This window comes from Amblyomma mixtum, chromosome 3, assembly GCF_055824585.1.
Source record: "Amblyomma mixtum isolate Tamu chromosome 3, ASM5582458v1, whole genome shotgun sequence".
Lineage (NCBI taxonomy): Eukaryota > Metazoa > Arthropoda > Arachnida > Ixodida > Ixodidae > Amblyomma > Amblyomma mixtum.
In genome coordinates, this window is record NC_143014.1 from 28,725,553 (window position 1) to 28,746,308 (window position 20,756).

The 20,756-nt window shown below is 44.6% G+C and overlaps 1 protein-coding gene across 2 annotated transcripts in view; it reads right to left on the reverse strand.

Annotated features, from left to right (window-relative positions):
• Positions 1 to 3,430: 3,430 nt before the first annotated feature.
• LOC149349509 (armadillo-like helical domain-containing protein 3) overlaps positions 3,431 to 20,756 on the reverse strand; it is a 42,824-nt gene continuing 25,498 nt past the window's right edge. For both annotated transcript variants that reach the window (XM_089578477.1, XM_089578478.1), the window contains exons 19-25: positions 19,973 to 20,103; positions 17,653 to 17,741; positions 13,748 to 13,957; positions 9,401 to 9,476; positions 6,513 to 6,591; positions 6,109 to 6,225; positions 3,431 to 5,687 (exon numbers count right to left, since the gene is read on the reverse strand). In XM_089578477.1, the coding sequence (XP_089434603.1) occupies positions 5,595 to 5,687; positions 6,109 to 6,225; positions 6,513 to 6,591; positions 9,401 to 9,476; positions 13,748 to 13,957; positions 17,653 to 17,741; positions 19,973 to 20,103 (795 nt within the window). In that variant the 3' untranslated portion in view covers positions 3,431 to 5,594. The remainder of the gene's footprint in view (positions 5,688 to 6,108; positions 6,226 to 6,512; positions 6,592 to 9,400; positions 9,477 to 13,747; positions 13,958 to 17,652; positions 17,742 to 19,972; positions 20,104 to 20,756) is intronic.

The following is a 20,756-nucleotide window of genomic DNA, read 5'->3' on the forward strand; positions in this document are numbered from 1 at the left end:
TCTAACGGTGCCTATCACTTTCAGACTGGTTCAACGTGACAAATAAAAATCATTGCGGATGTCCAGCAAAACATGGGCAAAATTTATCCCGCCTCAAGCGGGGCCTGCATGCAGTGCTTGCCCAGACAGTTTGTCAGCGTGGTTTGATGCTGGTGCTGCCTTCTTTGCTGAAAATTAACCCGCTAAATGATGCCACACTGCACTATGCTGCGCCTCAATAAACTTGTCAAGGAGACCATTGGACTTCCCCTCTGCACACGACTACTCACTGCGAGTGCAATATAGTTTCTGTTAAAACCGGTGGGCAATGCACTTGGTGTGCTGAATGGTATCCACGTCCTGCAGTTTTCACAGGGCCAAGTGGCGGAACACGAAAGTGCAAAAAATTTCATTTGACCAGAAAGCGGCCATCATCAAAGCCTATGGTCTGGCATACGCAACCTTCACCAGACATTTCCGTCTAGTGTTGAAGTGTTATGGCCCACACTGTGCGGTGAAGGCAACTAAAACGGGAACTCGCAACGAAATCGCCACTGCACCCCCTTATAGCGGCCCGTATCGGCTTCAGACCCAGGAAACAGAACCACATAATCTGAATTGGTCCCTCTCTTCCCTCTACGACACTATCCCTCCAAGACCGTTTTCGAGGAGCTAGAGCCCATGCAGGCAGCGGAAGAAACAGGCATGCGTTGGCAAGGCTGGCATGTTTGTGTTTTGTTTTGTGGGGTTTAACGTCCCAAAGCGACTAAGGCTATGAGAGACGCCGTAGTGAAGGGCTCCGGAAATTTCGACCACCTGGGGTTCTTTAACGTGCACTGACATCGCACAGCACACGGGCCTCTAGAATTTCTCCTCCAAAGAAATTCTAGCCGCCGCGGCCGGGATCGAACCCGCGTCTTTTGGGCCAGCAGCCGAGCACCATAGCCACTGAGCCACCGCGGCGGCACTGGCATGTTTGGTTGGCATAAGTGTAATCGGCAGCATGGTGGGTGCTCGCTGTGCATGCTGAAGGCTCCTGTAACGCACATCGGCAGCACATTGAACGCCAGCTATGTTGTCCTCGGTATGCACAATTGCAGGTAAGCCTGTCGGCATGCGTCAGTTGCAACCAAAGTCATGCACCACTATAACCAAGCAATGGCTATAACGAAGAAATCGCGGAGCCCCTTTGGATTTCATTATAGCAATGTTCAACTGTATAACTGACTCAATCTCAAAGGAAGCAAGGCTTTATGCAGCACACAAACTGAGCAGCAAAGTGGGCAGAACGTCAGCAGCCCACACATTTGGTACAAATCTGAACATTAGGATGCAAGTGGTTGAATCATTTTTTCTGGTTGACTTTTCAGAAGTGTGCACACATGTCAGCACTTAAAAGCTAGAGGGGGCAAAAAATTACCACTCTGCGAGGATAAGCATGCAATAATTTGGGACAAACATAAAGGGGCTCTGAAAGGGGCTCCGAATAAAGTTGCGGTATGCCTAAGATGTCAAAGGAAGCTGCTTCACAATTATCCTCCAGCAAGAATTTTTATTTGTAGTCAAAATTTGAATTCACGTGTCTCTGTGCCTTTCTCTCTCCTCTCATCATTTTTTGCACAAATCTTAGCGCTCCTCAGCCGGCCCCACCCACTCAGTCCCTCCGCCAGCTGCCACCAACGCGCGCAGGAGGAGGGCGGTAGGGGGGGGGGGGGGGGGGGAGAGAGGAGCTTTTGGCCGCGGCCATGGTAGTTGCGTCACGTCAGAAAGAGACGTCATGACAAACCAATGACAGCCCTCCGCTGCTGACGTAACAAGCGCTGCATGACGCACTGCGCGGGGATTTGGGCGAAAGCTCGACACCGCCGGTCCCGGCGAAGTGGGGAAGCACGAATTTTAAAAATATATTGTGAATGATCGGTTCGCTTTTGAGGTCCAGTAAGCGGCATGAACACTCAGCGGCATGCACTCTACATAATGCAAGCGTACCATAGGCAACTCCAAATACTCTTTTCAGTGACCCTTTAACCTGACATATGTGCTATCATAATTGCAAAACAACACATTTTACTTGGCAAAGTCAACGAAAGCAGCGGAAGCCATTAAAACAATGAAACAAAGCAGCACTATTTAAGAGACTGTTACCTGTGGTATACAATCATGACACTATCAGCCTCTTCACAGCACTTGAGTACTGACTGCACATCCAAACCCTTTGCAGAAAGCTGCCGTAAGACTACACAAGTGATGAGGCACACAGGCATGTCACAGAACACAGTTGCACACCACAAGAAATGAGAACGTGGTATGCGCCTTCCCAAAACAGTTTGGTCGTGTGCACTGAAGCCTAGCAGTAATGTGCCATGCATATGCAGAAGTCCCACAAATCGTACAATTCTAGCAAACAGCTCTTGCTCTAGCCTGGATGATGCTAGCATAAGATGAAAGTTTTTAAGCAAGTACTGCACAAGCAGAAGGATATCAAAATTGTGCACTGGCACTCCAAATGATGGAGCACTAATTGACATCACTGTTACGTGCAACAAGAGCACCCTTCCGAGTCATTTATGCTTGCACTAATCAAAAATGCAGCCAGATCCTTTGTAGTTAGGCTCCATTTTGCACAAGACAGGAGTGTAAACTTCATATGATAACAAAGGTGAAAAAAGATTGGAGTCAATTGATTTCTATTCACAATGTCCACGGCCCATAGGGGGGTGCAACGAAATCCAAAATGGCTGCCCCGAAGAGGGTTACGCTGGTTGGTCTGTGTGCACTGCAGCACAATATTGGCGTTGTACAAGCGCTGAGCTTAGAAAGCAATAATATGGCACTGACAGTGACTAGCCTACTCCCGTAAGGAGATATAAGGAGACACATTGGATCAGGCCATGCCAGGATTCAATGCTTATTTGCAGGCGGAGAGGTATTGGTCGAGCGGATGTCAGATCATTTAGTGCGGCATTAAAGCTTTCACTGCACTAGATTGGTTACGTGCAGGCATCAGAGCTACATGTACTTTCTCTGTTAAGGTATTTGTGCTTGCCATGTTTTGCTGAAATGGACATAGCCCAACTTAGTCCAAGTATTACAAGCAGCAGCGGAATCGAACATGTGTGCCAAGTTTGTGGCGTGTGGAGCATGTCCTCAGAACCACTTTCTCGGCATCTGCCGGTGCGGAATGGGGCGCATGACAAAAGAATTAAGTAAATAGAAAAATGCGCTTCATTCACAGGCGTGCACAGATGTTTTTCAGAACGTGGGAACCACGATACAGCTTATCTCTTGTCGTCTAAAGATGAAGCTCTGAAGTGACCGGTGCATTCTGCCATTCCCGGTGTGACCTGCACAGTGCCCTTCTTGGTACAGTCCATGCCTCCAAGCAATAAGTAAAATTGAGCTTATCCGCCTCCGTGTTACGAAAACTTCTGCGAGATCATACACATTTAGCGCAGGTTGCATTCTGGTTTATTCTCATGTCAGACACAACAGCACTAGTCTGATGAGTCAACTGAAATACAAAGGGCATGAAAACCAGTTTGATTGCGCGCGTGTCGGGTGAGTTAGGAAACGGATTTTGACCAGTGTGATGCTGGCAGCATTTAGCAGCTAAATGGGGTTACCTGCGTAATTCCTCACCCATGCAGGCGTCGCCGAGGTCGAGGTAAATATCACACCGCACAAGGTCGTATTATTAAAATACAGCCACCATGTCACTCATTGCCTTGGAAACCACCAGGCTTCAATTTAAACACTGTCGCAAAGAAGCATTAGTCTTGTATGATTATTTTTATGATTATTTTTAGAATCTCTTTTTGTAATCCTAGGGCCACTGTTTTTTGCGAGGCGAACAGTTTCCAGCAGTGCAAACACCTTGTAGCAAAGTGACTCGCCTTTTTTGTTAACAGCTAAGCAGTTGCATTTTGATTAGCCGTGACACTCAGGGAATAAATACCTAGCAGTGAAATGTGCACTGAAGACTTTCACTGGAGGCTACACGTATGTACATCAAACCGCAGCTTCACCACCCACTCTTACTTCTGCTGCGTATGTCAGCTAGTAATGGGAAAATTTTCGGTTGTAGAGGGCACGATCAGCACTCTGAGGCCCCGACCCATTTGTCTCCACATCTTTAGAAGGAAAGAAGGATGAGCGTATGCCACTGACCAAGCGAGTAATGCTGCCGTTCAGTCACTACTAGTACCCTCTTCCTGGCGCTTCTCGCTATAACCGCCAGGTGGCAATGCAGTCTATGGATATTGCGAATGTGGCTTATCATTGCACGCTGACAGCATTTCCAGACAAAATTTCTATTGAACACCCTTGGCAAAGAACACCATACTTGTGCTATAAATGGCTGCATTTTCATTGAGTCAATAAATAGAAAGCAACAAACGCACAGCACAAGGCATCAATGTTACATGCACTGAAAAAAAAAATCATAAATGTTAACTTAGAATTCTGAGAAATTGCTGCAGAAGATGAAGTAAAAGATTTGCGAACACATGAAAAAAAAAAGTAATTTTCATTCCAGAAAGCAACCCAGCCAACAACAAATGCATACCTGTATCAGTTAAAGGGGGCAGATGTTTGCTTCATCTAGCTTTGTGGTTTAGTATGCCTCACGATACAGGTTCTTGCTCTCACTCACGGAAATGCATTCTACCCTGTGAAATGATTTTGCACAAAGATAGTGTCAAGCAGCCAACCCACACCAGGGACAACCACACAGCCGCAAGCTGAGATTTACTTCAGAGTGGTTGTTACTAGCAAGCCACTAGCAAGCCACTGTGTACAAAGTGCTGTTTCTTTCAATTGCACATCACCACACAAAGCCACCCCATGACTGTAATAAGCAAGCTGAATAGGTAAAATCTCGAAGGACTGCATTCCTTCTGAAAAAAAAAAAAAAAAAAAGAGCATACGCAAGACAGGCACAGAAGCCCTTGTTTTTGAAGGTTTACTTTCTAGTGGGTGTTCCCTTGGATCAGTTTCTTATTCTTTTCCTAAAATATGCAACAACAAAGTGCCTAAAAATGTGTCATGCTGAATGCATTGTTCAATAACAAATTATGACTGCTGGAAGAGTAAAGAAAAAATAAAGACAGTCCTGATCTTGGGGCCGTCACAAGTCGGTGCATTCCTCATAGCTAACTTGTAAAGTGCAATGCTGCCCCGTCACTGTCATTTATTTTCCTGTCAGCATGTGTCCTGCCATGCAGCCTCTCAATAGCAGAGAGGCAACTGCTACTGATTCAATACCATGTTGATTAATGGAAATATATGCATTCTGGATGAAAGGAAAATTCTTCTGAGGTGAAACTCCCAAGGTGAATTAGAAAGAATACAAAAAGTATGAGGCTGCCTTAGGCAAGCATAAATTAAACACCCCTCTAAACCTAATCAAAGAAATCAGTCTCAATTTCAATGCACACCCACTGTGCCAACTCAATATCCACATTTGGTCCAACTGCTACCACACGAAGTCTAGTCACATGACCCCTTCACACACAACAGAACTTCATGTATTCAATCCAGTTTTGTGACCACCCCAGCAGAAGCATAACCACGTTGTGGAAGCAGGAGATTGTTCCTACATTATCCAAAAATTTATTCTAGGCTATGGTGGAGAACTCCTTCAAGACATTTTCTTGACCCAAACCGGACAGTGTCAGTTTCTGTCTGAAGTCTGACACCACATTTCGGATCTGTAAAACAAACGAAAAGTTGATTTGTAGACCTTATAACCAATTAAGTTTGTACAGGAACGATTTCCCTCCCGTTAAAGCCTACAAATAATACTCATAATAGCAGATCACTGTAAATCAGGACCTTGCAAACAAAGCTGTGGTTCAATGAGCATACAGCAATCCTGCATCCACACCGACTGAGCGCATTATATTTCAACAGTGATTTGACACAGTGAAAAGCCTGCCTATATGCAGTAAACACTCTAGAATGAGACTGGCTTTGAAGCAACTCGGTATCTTCCATGACAATGACTGAAAAGGGGCCAGATGACCCAGTAGCACTATATGAGCAGAGAATTCCAGCATCCGTCACGAAAGCTCAAAAATAATATCAACAATGACTGCAGTCGACCACTAGTATAAAGGCATAAAAGCTCACCATTAGGGTGAAGAATGGAGACTCTTTTGGCTTCTCTGAGTACTTTTCATACTGGTCAAGATTGTCATGAAGCTTCAGCGTCAACGTGTCATAGTTGCTTCTCACAACATCCAAAACCTGCAGCATGGTTATGAACACCTGCATGAGCTAGCACCACTCTATCATAAAAAAGAAAGCAAAAGTGGAGGCAGAGATATACTATAATACCACTATATGTAAGGGCACTCTACAAAGCTTACTTTGTGTCAAATAACCATTTCTCATTCACACATAATTTCTTTTCACACATAATTTCACACCCCTATATTGCCTCAGCAACGACTTCCACACATCAAGGCACTCAAGACCAATTAATATTATGTAAGGCACATTGCATGGCAACAGTACACAATTTTTTGACAGACCTGTTTTTCCGTAAGTGCTGACATATGGTTGGCAGCAGACCAGGAATCAATCTTAGGCGTGAAGTGGTTCACAATTGCCCTACAAGCACACAAACAAAAAATAACTGCAGAATGATAATGACGCACAACCAGGACAACAAACGAACATCGTATCGCAGGTAACATCAAGGCAGGATGCGATGAAGGGCAAATGTATTAATGACTGACAACAGCAAGTCCCTTACGGTGCTACTCGACAAACAAAGCATAACAAAGAATGGAAACGGATCATTTTCCAGAAAAAAATTATTTTGTACCAGGGCTATTAAAGCATACCGGCACATGATTTCCTAAAACATTTCACAACAGAACCCTACATGGGCATGCCTTCAGTGCATTTGCTGGGCAATGAAATATTTATGTATCTGTATAGAGAGCAACCACAATCGAGTAGAATAGGAAAAAATTATTCAATTAGTGAAAAATATTAATACAGTTAAAGCATGAGTGGTGACTTTTCAATCAGTTAAAAATCTTATGTACACATTAGAATAAATACAGCAATATTTTTTTCTTGTGAAAGAATTTTTTACCACCTTCATCTTATTACCTGGCCTTTCTCCATGTAATAACATCCTTTAAAAGGAGTGTTAGACCAGCTGTTGTAGCTTGGTGGCTTTAGCGTCTAGCTGCTGACCCCAAGGTTACGGGTTCGATCCCAGCCACGACAGCCGTATTTCGATGGAGGCAAGATAAAAAAACGCCTGTGTGCTGCGCAATTTCAATGTGCGTTAAAGAACCCCATGAGGTCTAAATTAATCCAGAGCCATCCTATGGCACCCTCATAGCCCATGTGTCGCTTCGGGATGTTAAACTCCACAATTTACAAATTTTTAAAAGGAGTACTTGACAGTGAACCTGAGCTGTTCTTGCATTGTGTTTGTCTTTCATCAAGTCCCATGTCCGTGCATTTCCTCTGACAAGAACTTACATTTCAGCCTTCAGCAAATACAGGATTCTCCCGAAACCGGCTTTCAGGACACACAGTGCCGGCTCAAGAAATACTACGCACAAATCTGGGACACTACCAAATGGCCATCAATTAAGCTCTGAAGCACCAAATTTCACAAGTTGGCCTCTGTCACAAGCTTAGCTAACTAGTGATGAAGATGTAGAAATAAAAACAATGCTCCCAAGCTTTAGACAAAGCGGAATATGCTTATAGCACTGTTTAACTGCTTAGTTTGACAAAATTCACGGATGATGGGTATCCTGCCCATGAATATCAAAAGCACTGCATTAACTTTTCTTTTTGTAATCCTTTTATTTTTTTTACTTCTGTATTTTTGTTCTCAATGTTTTCGTCCTCTGTCTTTAGCATTTTTCAATATTGTTCATATATACCGTATTGTGCGTTTTTATAGTAAAGACTTTCAAATTCTTTCTTACCTCAACCGCTGGCTCGTTTGCGATGAAACTGCGCACAGAGCTTGCGTATTATGGTAACTTTTGTATCGTAGCAAGTTTTACAACGGCACTTACTTAGTTGAGCCGTGCATGATGCAAAAGCGCAATCGTCTGCGTCGAGATCGGCGAACCGAAGCCCAAAACACCGAGTTTTTGCTGAAGGGCGGCAGTAGCGCCATCTGTCTTCCACAACGAAATTAAACAAGAAAAACACAGCTCAGGACTTCGCGACGTCGTCCTCCGACGCTTTAGGAGAGCCATGAAAGCAGACGATATAAGCTGAATTGAATAAAATCATTGGATGAAAAAAAGACATCAAACAATATTCTTTTAATGGCAAAGCCTTGTTAATATAGTTGATTCTGGCATTTTTTCCGCGCAGTTGGCCGAAAATGTTCGAAGCGCTTCAGTTGAAGCAGACGAAAAGGCCGGAGCGGCGTATTCAAAGGGCCCGCACTCCTTGCAATGCTCACCTTGGCGCCTTGTGGCGCTTTCCACTGCAGAAGACAGATGGCGCAACTGCTGTCCTTGAGCAAAAACTCGGTGTTTTGGGTTTCGGTACTCCGATCTCGACGCTGACGATTACGCTTCTGCATCATGCACGGCTCAACTAAGTAAGTACAGTTGTAAATCTTGCTACGATACAAAAGTTACCATAATACGCAAGCTCTGTGCGCTTTTTCATCGCAAACGAGCCAGCGGTTGAGGTAAAAAAAATTTTGAAAGTCTTTACGATAAAAACGCACAATACGGTATAGCGCTCTTTTTGATATATGTATTGTTTTTTTTTTCTTTTTTTCACTACCCCACCCCCTCTGTAATGCGAAAGCCCTGAGGGTAGAATACCTAAATGAAATGAAATGAAACTTAAAAGAACATGCTAGCCACGAAATGTTCACCAACATCCACAATTACAAATACAACCCACAGTGTTGCTGAATGACCAAGAAACTTCATCACAAAAGGAAAACAATAATTTTGATAAGATGTTCCTGGCACATCATGCTTGTCTTCAGCATGTGAATAGTGCAGCATGGAACAAAGAAACCAAAGAACAAAGAAAAAGGGGGGGGGTAAAAGTACTATGATTAGAAAAGACTGTTTTATGCAGCTAGTTCTGATCACTTATTGACCTTATTTCGTAGTCATTTACACATGAGAGAAACATTGCACCACTTTACTTTGCCAGTCCACTTATAAATTGTGCCACTGCAACTCTGTGGTTCATTCAGATGTTGAACACAAATATCCAGGAGACACAGAATTTCGTTCATATGCATGACTCAAACAAGGACACATGGCTCCATCAAGTCCTGTCATTTAGCCATGAAATATCACTAAAGAGCTAGAGGACCACAAAACCTATTGATGTTTTCACAAACCTCAAAGGGTTCACTGGAACCCCCTCAGAAAGCAACGGACGTAGGAAATATTGAGCTCACCTCACGTTCACCAAATGATTAGAAAGTTTGGCTGCAGAATCCTTCCACTGGCTGTCCCCGGTTGTGTAACGCAGAGCTGAAAATGTGAATAACTTTTTACAACTGTACAAAATGACTGCGCTAATCGTCCACTGCGACATAAGTGATGGTAAACATTCCTATCCACAAATAAAACCTGCAGCATTGCTCCACAACCCTATATGGGAGGCGTCAGTGCATCAGAGCACACTGCCTGTGCTTAAACAGGAGTTCCCATAATTCTTCAGCAATACTTCCCTAGCAAGTAACATATTCAGTGGCAGCAAAAGACAGCACTCTCTTCATTATCATCCACAAATGTACAGCAAGAATATACAGGAGCAGGAACTCTGCCTTCTGAGAGGCAATGCCATTCTGTTGCAAATCTGAGCATCCCAGGGCTGGTTGCAAGCTGGCAACACCTGGTGGCCAGGAAGACAACTACTGTTATGCACCTCCCAAGCAAGATTAAGAACTGCAGATGATTTAGGTCACGCCAAGAGGTCCATTTTGCATTGCTCCAATAGCAAAGTGCAGTAAGGTGCTTGCCTTTCATGCCCCCAAGCACTAAGAGTTTATGTTCTTCCGTCAACGCCCCTTCTTCATGTCATACTCAACTCCCGCAGCATGAATTCAAGAGGAATAAACCGCACGGTCGCCTGTGTGCTTTATCCATTGGCACATTGGTGACCTACCACCACTGAAGCTTATTACAAGTTATAAGACTTTTTAAACAATGCATTCATTTGGGCCAGGAGCTTGTTGTCTATTAAAAAGATATACGAACAGCTGGCACATCATTTTAGAGAAATTTACTTCAACCAGAACTCTTCACAGGACTGCACATAGTAAAAGTACTGAGTGATGTCGCATGACTACCTGGCCTACCATGCGTTTCCCAGTCCTTTGTAGTAATAAACAGATTTATCACAACGTAGACATACTATTATGACCGTATACAGGATTACCGGACATCAGCGGCACAAATGCAGTGGCCCCATGTGGTTTCGCCCCTGCCACTGTGTGTGCACAGGAGGTTCCCAGTAATCCAGTATATGTCTACACTAGTATGCCTCCACTATGCTAAACTTCTGTGTAATGAGTTTTGCTACCATAAGATGCACATGGTTAAAATAAAATACACGACCTTTTTTTTCTACCAACAGGAATGAAGATAGCAATTCACAGCACTCTCTCCAACAGGCTTGAACTAATTACCAGTACGGTGGTGAACAGTCACCGCCATTCACTTCACGTGATGCATTAGGTTTCAATTTTAGCCATGCTATATCACTGCGGTGCAATGCACAGAGAGACCCAAAACGGAAAAGCTTTCCTATTAGCTTTGAGTACTGTCATGGTGTCGCAATACCACATCGTGGAGATGAACACGACTCGGGCACCAGCAAGAGCGTGAACAACATCAATAGATGCCAAGGCAACAATGCCACTACTCACATCGCCGGACCCAGCCAGAACAAAAGCATCGGGAAAAGCCTACACGCTCATAGCCAACAGCACCTAGACTAGGAACTGCTGGCATAAGCACTCGCTCTCCCATCCAGACTACCATAAACGGGATTCGACACATGGAGAAAGATGACTGGACAGGATTTCATCGGTTGCCCTTTCAGCCTTGAACCGCAAAGAGCTGCAGTGACCATACTTTGCAGTAACTCCCGCCACCTGGCACTAGCAACAGCTCATCTTTGCGCAGCTTTGGCACAATTTTGCAAAAAAGCTACTGTTTGTAGCAGCATGTTGCAGCGTTACTGAAATGCGCAGGCTGGCTCAATTAGCGCATTTCCCACCACTGAGAATGCCTCAATGCAATAACGGCAAATTCTTCACTGTTGTGTGAAAGCGTTATATTTAAATAAAAATGCCCCTGCTGTAGCAGAAAATCCAATGCCTGACTGGGTCCAGGGTGAATGATGGAAAGCTTCTTAGTTCTTCCACAGACTGCATGATCACACAAAGTACAATTCATACAATTAACATCTAAGTTTTTCTAACTATGAGCCACATTTCCATACTGTGTTGAGGGGCAAGCCGTAGCAGCACTATGATATTTTATTTTGTACAATGCCTACAAATAGTATAAATCCCTTCACGGCCACACTATACAGTCAACTCCTAATAGTTTAAACAACAAGAGGGCCAAAAATTCATTTGCATTATACAAAGTTTTAATTATTTTGGTTTTTGGTTTTTGTGGGGTTTAACGTTCCAATGCGGCTAAGGCTATGAGAGACACCGTAGTGGAGGGCTCCGGAAATTTCGACCACCTGGGGTTCTTTAACGTGCACTGACATCGCACAGCACACGGGCCTCTAGAATTTCTCCTCCAAAGAAATTCCAGCCGCCGCGGCCGGGATCGAACCCGCGTCTTTTGGGCCAGCAGCCGAGCACCATAGCCACTGAGCCACCGCGGCGGCCAAAAAGTTTTAATTATGAACAGCCTTTTAAACGCACTTGATGCAATAGGACCAAAGCTTCACTGCAAATAAATAAGATATTTATCTTAAGGTTGGCGCACTATACTTAGGCACAAGGACTAGTTGCAAAAAACAGGACAAGACAGGTACGTGCACGAACTTTCAACAGTTGAAAGTTCGTGCACGTACCTGTCTTGTGCTGTTTTTTGCAACTAGGTAGTCCTTGTGCCTAAGTATAGCGCGCCAGCCTAAAGATGACAAACCAACTAGCTGCCATTACAGCATTGCTTAAGATATTTAGTTTAGTTTATGAGGGTTTAACGTCCCAAAGCGACTCGGGCTGTAAGGGACGTCGTAGTGAAGGGCGACCACCTGCACTGACATCACATAGTGCACGGGCCGCTAGCATATTGCCTCCATCGAAATTCGACCGCCGCAGCCAGGATATAAACAGAATATTTGAGTTAATGCAGGTCTAATGCATAACTTAACGGGGCTTTATTAGTACAAGAGATCTTTCCAAGATGTCACATCAGAGATGACTTTCCTGCTTCATAGGAACAAGCCAGTTTTTCTCTTCTCTTATTGCACATAAACTGCATTCCAACAATGTGTAGCTGTGTAGCTAATTAAAGGGACAGTGAGGAGAGCTCTATTAATATTTTTTTTAAAAGCCAAATCCGATATTTTGGCATTTCATGAGTTTGTTGCCACTTGGCCGGCAGCGAAAGATGCATTTATTTCTAAGAAATTTGGACTCGAAGTTGAAAAAGTTTTTCCCGCCGCTCTGGTTCAAACTTGGGATTCTCTTATGACGACACAGGACTAAGTGACGTGAAACCTGTGGCGGCGATACCTGTATTTTGGTTCTTGCTCTTTTCTATGTTACAAGAGCTTTGCTGTCAGTATGAGTGGTGTTTTTGTAGTCAGGAGCTGGTATTCTGTCGATACAAGCCAACTTCAATTTCTCCTCAGTGTCCCTTTAAGTGAAAAGAGCAGGAAAAATATAAAAAATATGTTTTTCGTGGTGCTTTCTTAAGTTTAATCTTCTAGACTACACATATATTTCAGGTACCCTGTGTACAAATTAAGTTACTGTATTTTCCGCCGTATAAGTTACACCCCCCCCCCCACCACACACACATAAACGAAAAAAATCGCACATAAGCCACACTGGTGTGTAAGACACGCACCTAATCATCCAATAAACATAATAAATATCCACTGAAGGTTCCTTTGTTAGAAAGAGAGCAATGAAAATATACACTCGCAGCAGCTGCCTTGCGCCGACGATTGGGCTCTGGGCAACATGCCTTCTTCCCGCAGTCTGCATTTTTTGTTTGCTTCATAAACCAGAGTGTTTTTGCAGCTCTGCAGCAGTTCCGGATCATTTTTTCGTTCTCAGCTCATGGATATTTTGAGAAAAAACAGCGCTTGCAGACAAAGGACCAGAACAAGAAGGACACACAACTGCGCTGGTCTTGTTCTGGTCCTTTGTCTGCAAGCGCTGTTTTTTCTCAAGATGAATCCCAACCAACTCGCCCAGCAACACACCTTGCTCATGGATATTCTCAGCTCATGGATATTCAATGACACGCAACATGAATTTTGAAATGTAGAGCCTTCTCCTCGCAGTCGGCATCATGCTGAGCAAGAACAACACATGACATACAAAAAGCTAAATGATGTGACACCAAGAGAACAGACACTGAAATCGAAGCTTTCACGCCAATCAATCGATGTCACTGGCTGGAGGGCCACCTTTGAGGGGCATCTGCCACTGCGTTCTTGAGCTGTATCCGACTATAGTCCTCACTTTTACACCCTTGAAAGCTTGATGACCACCCCTTGAGCAGCACGCAAATGAAACAATCAGGATGTAAGTACGCACCCATGGAATACATGCTGTCAAAGACCTGATGCATACGGATGACCTCATAGTACAGCTCGTCATAGCTCCCCGGAGAAGGCAGGAAGGTGTCTCCATAGGTGATGAACAGGTTGAAGATGTTCACCACTTGACTAGCAAGCTGAAAGATGTCGTGCTTCTTGACAAAGTCCGACTCCCGGCTCAGCAGGAACTTGAGCAGGCTGATCAGTGCTGCGCAACCACATGCACAATGAGGAAAATTCGCACTTTCCTTCAAAAGAGCCACTTTTCTGCAAAATCCAGAAGCATCAGACAGTCAATCAAGAACAGACAACGCACAAGCAGATTTATACCTTCCTGAAAGCAGTACACCTATGTGGCACTCCTACAGATCCTTGCAGCCATAAGCTCAAGCAAAACTTTCATCCCAGATTATTAAACAAGCCCATCCCTCAACTCATACTTGAGAAAAAACTTCGCAGAAGAAGAACAGGACAGACAAGCACATAGACACAGGACTCAGCACCAGTCCTGTATCCTCATACAAAGGCATGACATGAACACAGTGATGAATGAAATTGTCGTGTAGCACAGCGGGAGTCTTGTCGAGTCCAAATGCCATGCCATTCGACTCAGATGTCATCCGGACGTACTACCAGTGCAGCATGGGTACAAGATAGAAGACAGAAAATAGAAGAATAGACGATCCCATGCTGCCAGTAGGGTCCCACTGGTGGGAACCCCCGACCTCTGCATGTCGTATGCAGTACTCTACCAAATGAGCTACGAGAAAGGCCATCCCACCTTCCACTTTTGAGTGTAGTATTTATGTTGTGTGCAGCCTAACCTTGAGAGCATTCAGCAGCCCCCACCCTCCAGAAAATAGCAGCAGCCATGAAACACCCTGCCATAACGCAAGTGCTATGCAGAAGGTAATCAAAAGGGAAGTGCACCATCTGTGTGACAGTCTTCTGATGCTACCTCTGGCATTAAGACTGACAATGTATGCATGTGGCATTCAGTGAAGGTCTCAATGGGCCAGTTTACTTAAGTAATAGGGATGTGCAAATGATGAAATTTTTGGATATGAATCAAATACGAACATGAAGAAAAAAAATGCTTTATAATATCAAACAGAATATCTGTACAATATGGAAAAAAAAAAGTTTTAGAAAAAGACAAGTAGGCAAACTCTGTTCTTATTTTTTCGAAATACTGTATGGTCTTTGCAACAAAAATAAATAAACTGAGACTGACTTAGCACCACACCACAAAAAAAAGATCATAAGTGCACAAAAGTGTGTACTGTTTGAATGGACAGCATAACAGTGTGCAACCTGAACTGTAGCCATGCAAAATGAGTAATAAAACGAAGTCTATGAATGATGCATGACTGGCAACTACAAATAACATGATGGACAGTAAAACCTCATTAATTCCGACTTCAAGGGACCATGAACTGAAAGATACGCCCCAATTATCCGAAGGCTGAGTTAATGCCTCCCCCCCCAACTCTTCTCATGAAAGATCTGCAGAAATTTAGAAGATAGGGTGAATCCTTGTGAGGAGACTCCATCACATCAGCACGGAAAAACCGGCAAGGACAGGTACGATGGGTGTGGGCGTTAGGTATGTAAACACATTATGGAAGGATGAAAAAAAACATGCTTTTTCGCACAACGATTGTTCAAAGCGGGAGATTAGCCATCTTGTTTTCATCGTGTGATTATATGTGAAAGTCCAATTGCAGAAGTTCACATGAGATCTAGGCCTATAAGAGTCCAAATGTGACTGGTCCACGCGACGAACAACAGAGAAGAAAGTGAACAGGACGCCTTTGTAATATTTTCTGGAAACTTTAAACTTAATCTTTGGATAATTGTAGTTTTGGACAGTCAAATTTACAAAAGTCTGCGCAATATTCGATTGCTGCCGAATATTCGGGAATTTTCAAATATTAGAAAATTTGCGAATATCAGTTTCTCGAATCGAATATAAACCGAATAACAAACATATTCGAATCACATATGAAATTACAATTATTCACATATCCCTCGTAAGCAAGAACATTATGAAAAACACAAGTGTTCAGTTTAAGGTTCATTTCACCAACAGTTTCGAGAATATGTACAGGGTCTGTTCTGAAAGTAGTAGGACTGATTTTTTCCTGAGCGCACGGGCGGACGAGAGGTGGTCTGCGCGTGCAGGATCGTTGAAGGGGGATATTGGGAATGCTGGGGAAAATCAGCAGTCGGCTCTCGGCCGTTGAAGAGAGGAGGTCGCTTGTACTGTGAACCCCTGTCGAAACGTCTCGTCACGCAGAATCATCGAGCGTTTACTGGATCAGTGATATGCGATCAAATTTTGAGTAAATCTTGGTAAAACGGGCAAAGAGACTCACAGCATGATTAAGGAGGCCTACGGTGACGCTTCCATGGGTAGATCAGGTGTTTTTTTGAGTGGCACAAGCTGTTCCGAGAAGGTAAGGAAAGAGTGGAGGAAGACGACCGCTACAGATGCCCTTCGACCAGGAGGACCAATGAAAATGTGCAGCGAGTGAAATATTTACTTAAAAATTATCATAGAATGAGTATCAGAATGATTGCTGATGACTGAGCATTCCTCAATCCCAAGTTTTTGAGATCGTGACAGAAAACTTATCCATGAGGAAAGCGTGCGCGAAGTTGGTGCCGGGAGTGTTGTCAGAGAAGGAAAAGGCCAACCGGTAGGATCTTCTTCATCATGTGAATGAGGACCCCGATTTTTTGCCCAGCACAAGGCGGCAACGCTGCCTCAGCCCCCCTAATGTCTCTACTTGGCCCCGCCAGACTTTTTTCTATTCCCGAGAATAAAATCGACGCTCGAGGGGAAACATCACGGACCGGTAGAGGCGGTTCAACAGGCCGTGACGAGGGAGCTAAACAGCATTCCGGTCCAGGCGTTCCTGGAGGCGTACCAAAACTGTAAAACTCATTGGCAGCAGCGTGTAGGTGCGGAAGGGTGCTACCTTGAAAAATTGCAATCGTTTGTACTATTCTCTTGAATAAATTTTGTTTAAAAAAATGAGTCCTACTACTTTCAGAACAGACCATGTATATCAGGCTAAGCTTCCCATTAAAAAAATAGCAGCCTTTTAGTAAAGGAGCAATAAAAAAAATTAGAAGGTTTAAAGCAACTCTTTCCATGATTTTGCACCTTTTCCAATCCCCCTTTTTCACACAGCCGGTCTGCGCATGTGTGCTGCTCGTCCTCCGGCTCCTCTGGTTGAAAACAAACCAGCAGCTCCTACTGCACATGCACAGTTCATGTCAGCTATAGTCTGGCAAAGCACCTCAAAGCAGGCCCTCCAGCCAATGGCATCAACTGGTATTCATGAGACAGAGGCTAGGCAAGAAAGGAAAGGAGAAGGCCCTTTGTGCGGAGGGAATAAGGGTGGGGTGCCTCAATGTGCCTGCTCCCCTGCTGGCCACGCACGTATAGAGGCACACTAGTTAAGGGGGGAAGTTGAAAAGATGATGCGGGGTCGCTAGGGTAGATGACAAAGGCCCCTGTCTCTTTCCTGCCTTGCCTCTGCTGCACAGCCACAACTGAAGCCTCGTTTGAGGGGCATTCGCCGCTGATTTCAGCTCTCAAGCATACACTTGCCGCTTCGGGTGCGCAGTTGGAGCCTCGTGGAACCGGACCACGCCTGTGTCGCCCACATACGTTCTGAATTTTCACCACTCCCCAGAGGGCGCCACATCTTGTGAAGACGGCGGATTCTTAAATTCCAATCAAAACGAGTCATGACAATCAAGTGAAACCAGGGCAGGTTCACATAGCTCACAAAACCTAAACTAATGAACATAAGATGCTAACAGTTTACAACCCCCTCCTGCAACTGAAATGCACAGCACAGTTCTGTCACGATGCTCCAGAATACTCACAGGTCCACAACTCTTTCCAGCTGTACTGAAGCCGCACTCTACACTTCTTCTGGTAGCAGAGTAGCCGGTGAATTATGCCTAAACACCGCCTGCACAAAAAGAGACAGATGGTCAGAGAAAAAGTGAATGGTATGATGTAAATTACACATCTGCAAGCTCATCTTTCAACAAAATCAGGTAATTTAATCAATACTAAGCACCAGCAGGAATGCAAAAGAAAGGGAAAACAGCTCATGCAGGGTGATAGCACTAAAGGTTCTAATCACCACCTCTCTCAAAACCTTAGCTCTTTCCTGGTCAATGTGATGGCCTGCTTACACACCCCTGTCCTGCACTAGCAATCTTAGCCACCTCGATTATCTCAAACACACTGATCTTTATGTCGAGCAACAATCCCTCTTCTTTTGAACGCAGGTATGCAGGATTGGTACGACGACGGGTGGAATCCTCTCCACATCTACGGCAGTGCAAGCTTAGCTGGCCCTGTTTACCATGGTTTACATTCTTGCTGTGTTCTTTTAGTCTGGTGTTTATGCCTCTGCCTGTCTGGCCAATGAATTCGCGTCCGCAAGACAGCGGCACGCGCTATACAACGCCTTCATTGCAGGTGACAAAACAATTTTGGTGTCAAATCATGCACGATTTTTCTTCTTTACCGATTTAACTTTTTCCTTACCACGAGAAAACGAACGATTTTGAGTGTTTTGAGTGAGGTTCTACGCGTGCTGTAGAATCTTCTCTCAGCTAAACTGGTGAATTTTTCGAGTTCAAATTGAACACAGAAATCCATTTAGTTGGCAGAATTGTTTTATGCTATATTTGTTTGGGGTACTTGCCGGAATTGATCAAAAAAGGTCGGATATTCACGTCATCTGCGGTGACAGCAAAACAGAAGAAGTCGTTATCTCAGCAATTGCACCGTGGTGCCATCTTGTTGTCGGCCGTGGAGATTCCCCAAAGGGGGAAACCTCCCTCAAAACACCCCTCTCCTTTGCCGAACCTCAACGGCCGACAAACGAGATGGCACCCCCAGTGGAATCGCTAAGATAACGACTTGTTTTGTTTCGTTGTCACCGCAGACTATGCAAATATCCGACTTTCTTGATCGATCTAGGCAGGTACCCCAAGCAAATGTAGCATAGAATAGTTCTGCTCACCAAATTCCATTTCTGTGCGAAATTTAGCTCAAACTATTTGCCAGGCTAGCTGAGAGATACATTCTACAGTGTACGTTTAATTGCAGAACACACTATATATGGATGCTTCCTAACTCTGCCGTCACAACACAAGCAGTGGACAGCACGTGACGAGTGTGAAATTCCGGCGCACCTGAAGAATGGAAGCACGTGGATGGAAGCAAAGGAAACTGCCCAGCGGTGATGACACCACAAAAAAAGGGGAGGGGGGAGGCGAAGAAAACACCTCCAATGCGCCAATCAATGTCCGCAACGGTGCTCAGCTGGGTCAGGTTGGCTGGCTGATGCTAGGTGGTTGAGCCGCCATCAGTGCGAGCTGGCACGAAACTCAGAAAAGCTAAACCGAAACTATGCGATCTGACTGTTCTAGCAGACATGCAGGCAGGGCACTGTTGGTTTCATTTCTTTTTACCTTGCTGAATCTAGCCAATGTTCTGGGAGACGGGGCCATCCATTCATTTTCACTCCCGCCGTCTGCACTCGTCAGAGGTGTGCGAGCGACTCTGCAGCATGGAACTCGGGTTCTAAGTAGGGTTATATTGATAATCTCTTGCTGCACCGGTCATACCTGGACACAGCCTCCCTTCAGGTGCTCAATCGAATCAACTGATGCAAAACCCGTGAAGTTCGAATTAGGGAGCGTCTGATGCCACAGACTTACATGGGCATTGGCCAGGACCAAGAGGGGAGTTTGAATTATCCCACTGCGAATTAATGAGGGTTGAAATAAGTAACTTCTAATGTAGCAGCTGCAAACGGGACTTTAGTTTCGAGTAATGTCCAGCATCCACCCTAGGGTATTGGGCCATCCAGAAATGAAAGTGAGCGTCAGGCTAGTGACACTTCTGGGCATGTTCACCACAACAGGTGCAGGATTGTGCACCGGGGCATTATTAGAAAATCATTCAATCGCTAGGGGGGTCCATTCTTCGTCATCAGAACTTCAAGCACCTCCACCTTCGATTTAAATTAGGTACATTTGGAGTATGCAGGTCATTTAAAAAAAAAACAATTGCTTGGTGCCTCCCATGGAATATTGTGGACTGCTTGCTCTTAATATGCAGAATTTAAAATTTTCCACTGTATAAAGTTATGGGCCTTAGGCGTAATAGATGCAAACCTACTGGTACAGATCAAGCAGCAGGTTTTTCTTCATGTGACTGAAGATGAACTCCACCATGAGGTCCAAGAGCGCACAGGCAAGAGGGCGAGAGTGGACATCTCGCAAGGGTGTTACCTTGCGGTGACGCATGGGCTGCAACCGAAAGAGGACACAGTTTAGACAGGGAACACAACACAACACCAGGGAACACAACACCTCAGGGAACACAACAACTCTCACAAGTCCAGCTGTCTCTCTCCAGATGATGATAATGGATTTTTTTGGAGCAAGGGCATCTGTGGCCAGAGAGCGCCGTGGCACAAGGTATTTTTCCTTACACAAGGTGGGGTCAGAGACCCATTTTTCCAAGCATTTCACCCTAGCCAAGCACCAGGCCAGGGAAAGCTTGTACGCATTGTATCACCAGGGGGTACCCAGGGGGTCAGACCACCAGGGTTCAGACCACCAAATATTGTTTCAAGTTGCTTCCCAGTACCGTTTATGCTACCTAGTTGATCAGTGCAACAGCTTACTAACTGGTTGGTGTGTTCCTGTTCATGCTTTTTCTGGTTATCCAAGTAGGCACTGTACTGGTGCCCTGTGAATGACACTGCCCTCCTCAGCTCTTTCAGAATGGGAATGTTGAGAATAAGGCCTGCTGTCTCTGCTGCACTGCACGCAATACTGACAGGGTACATAGAACTTTTCCAAGAACAACAACATCACACAAGCTGTGAGACACAAAAGAGGTCTTCCAGGTTCTGTGCAATGATCTGCCGGTTTACACTAAACTCTTTCAACGGCTG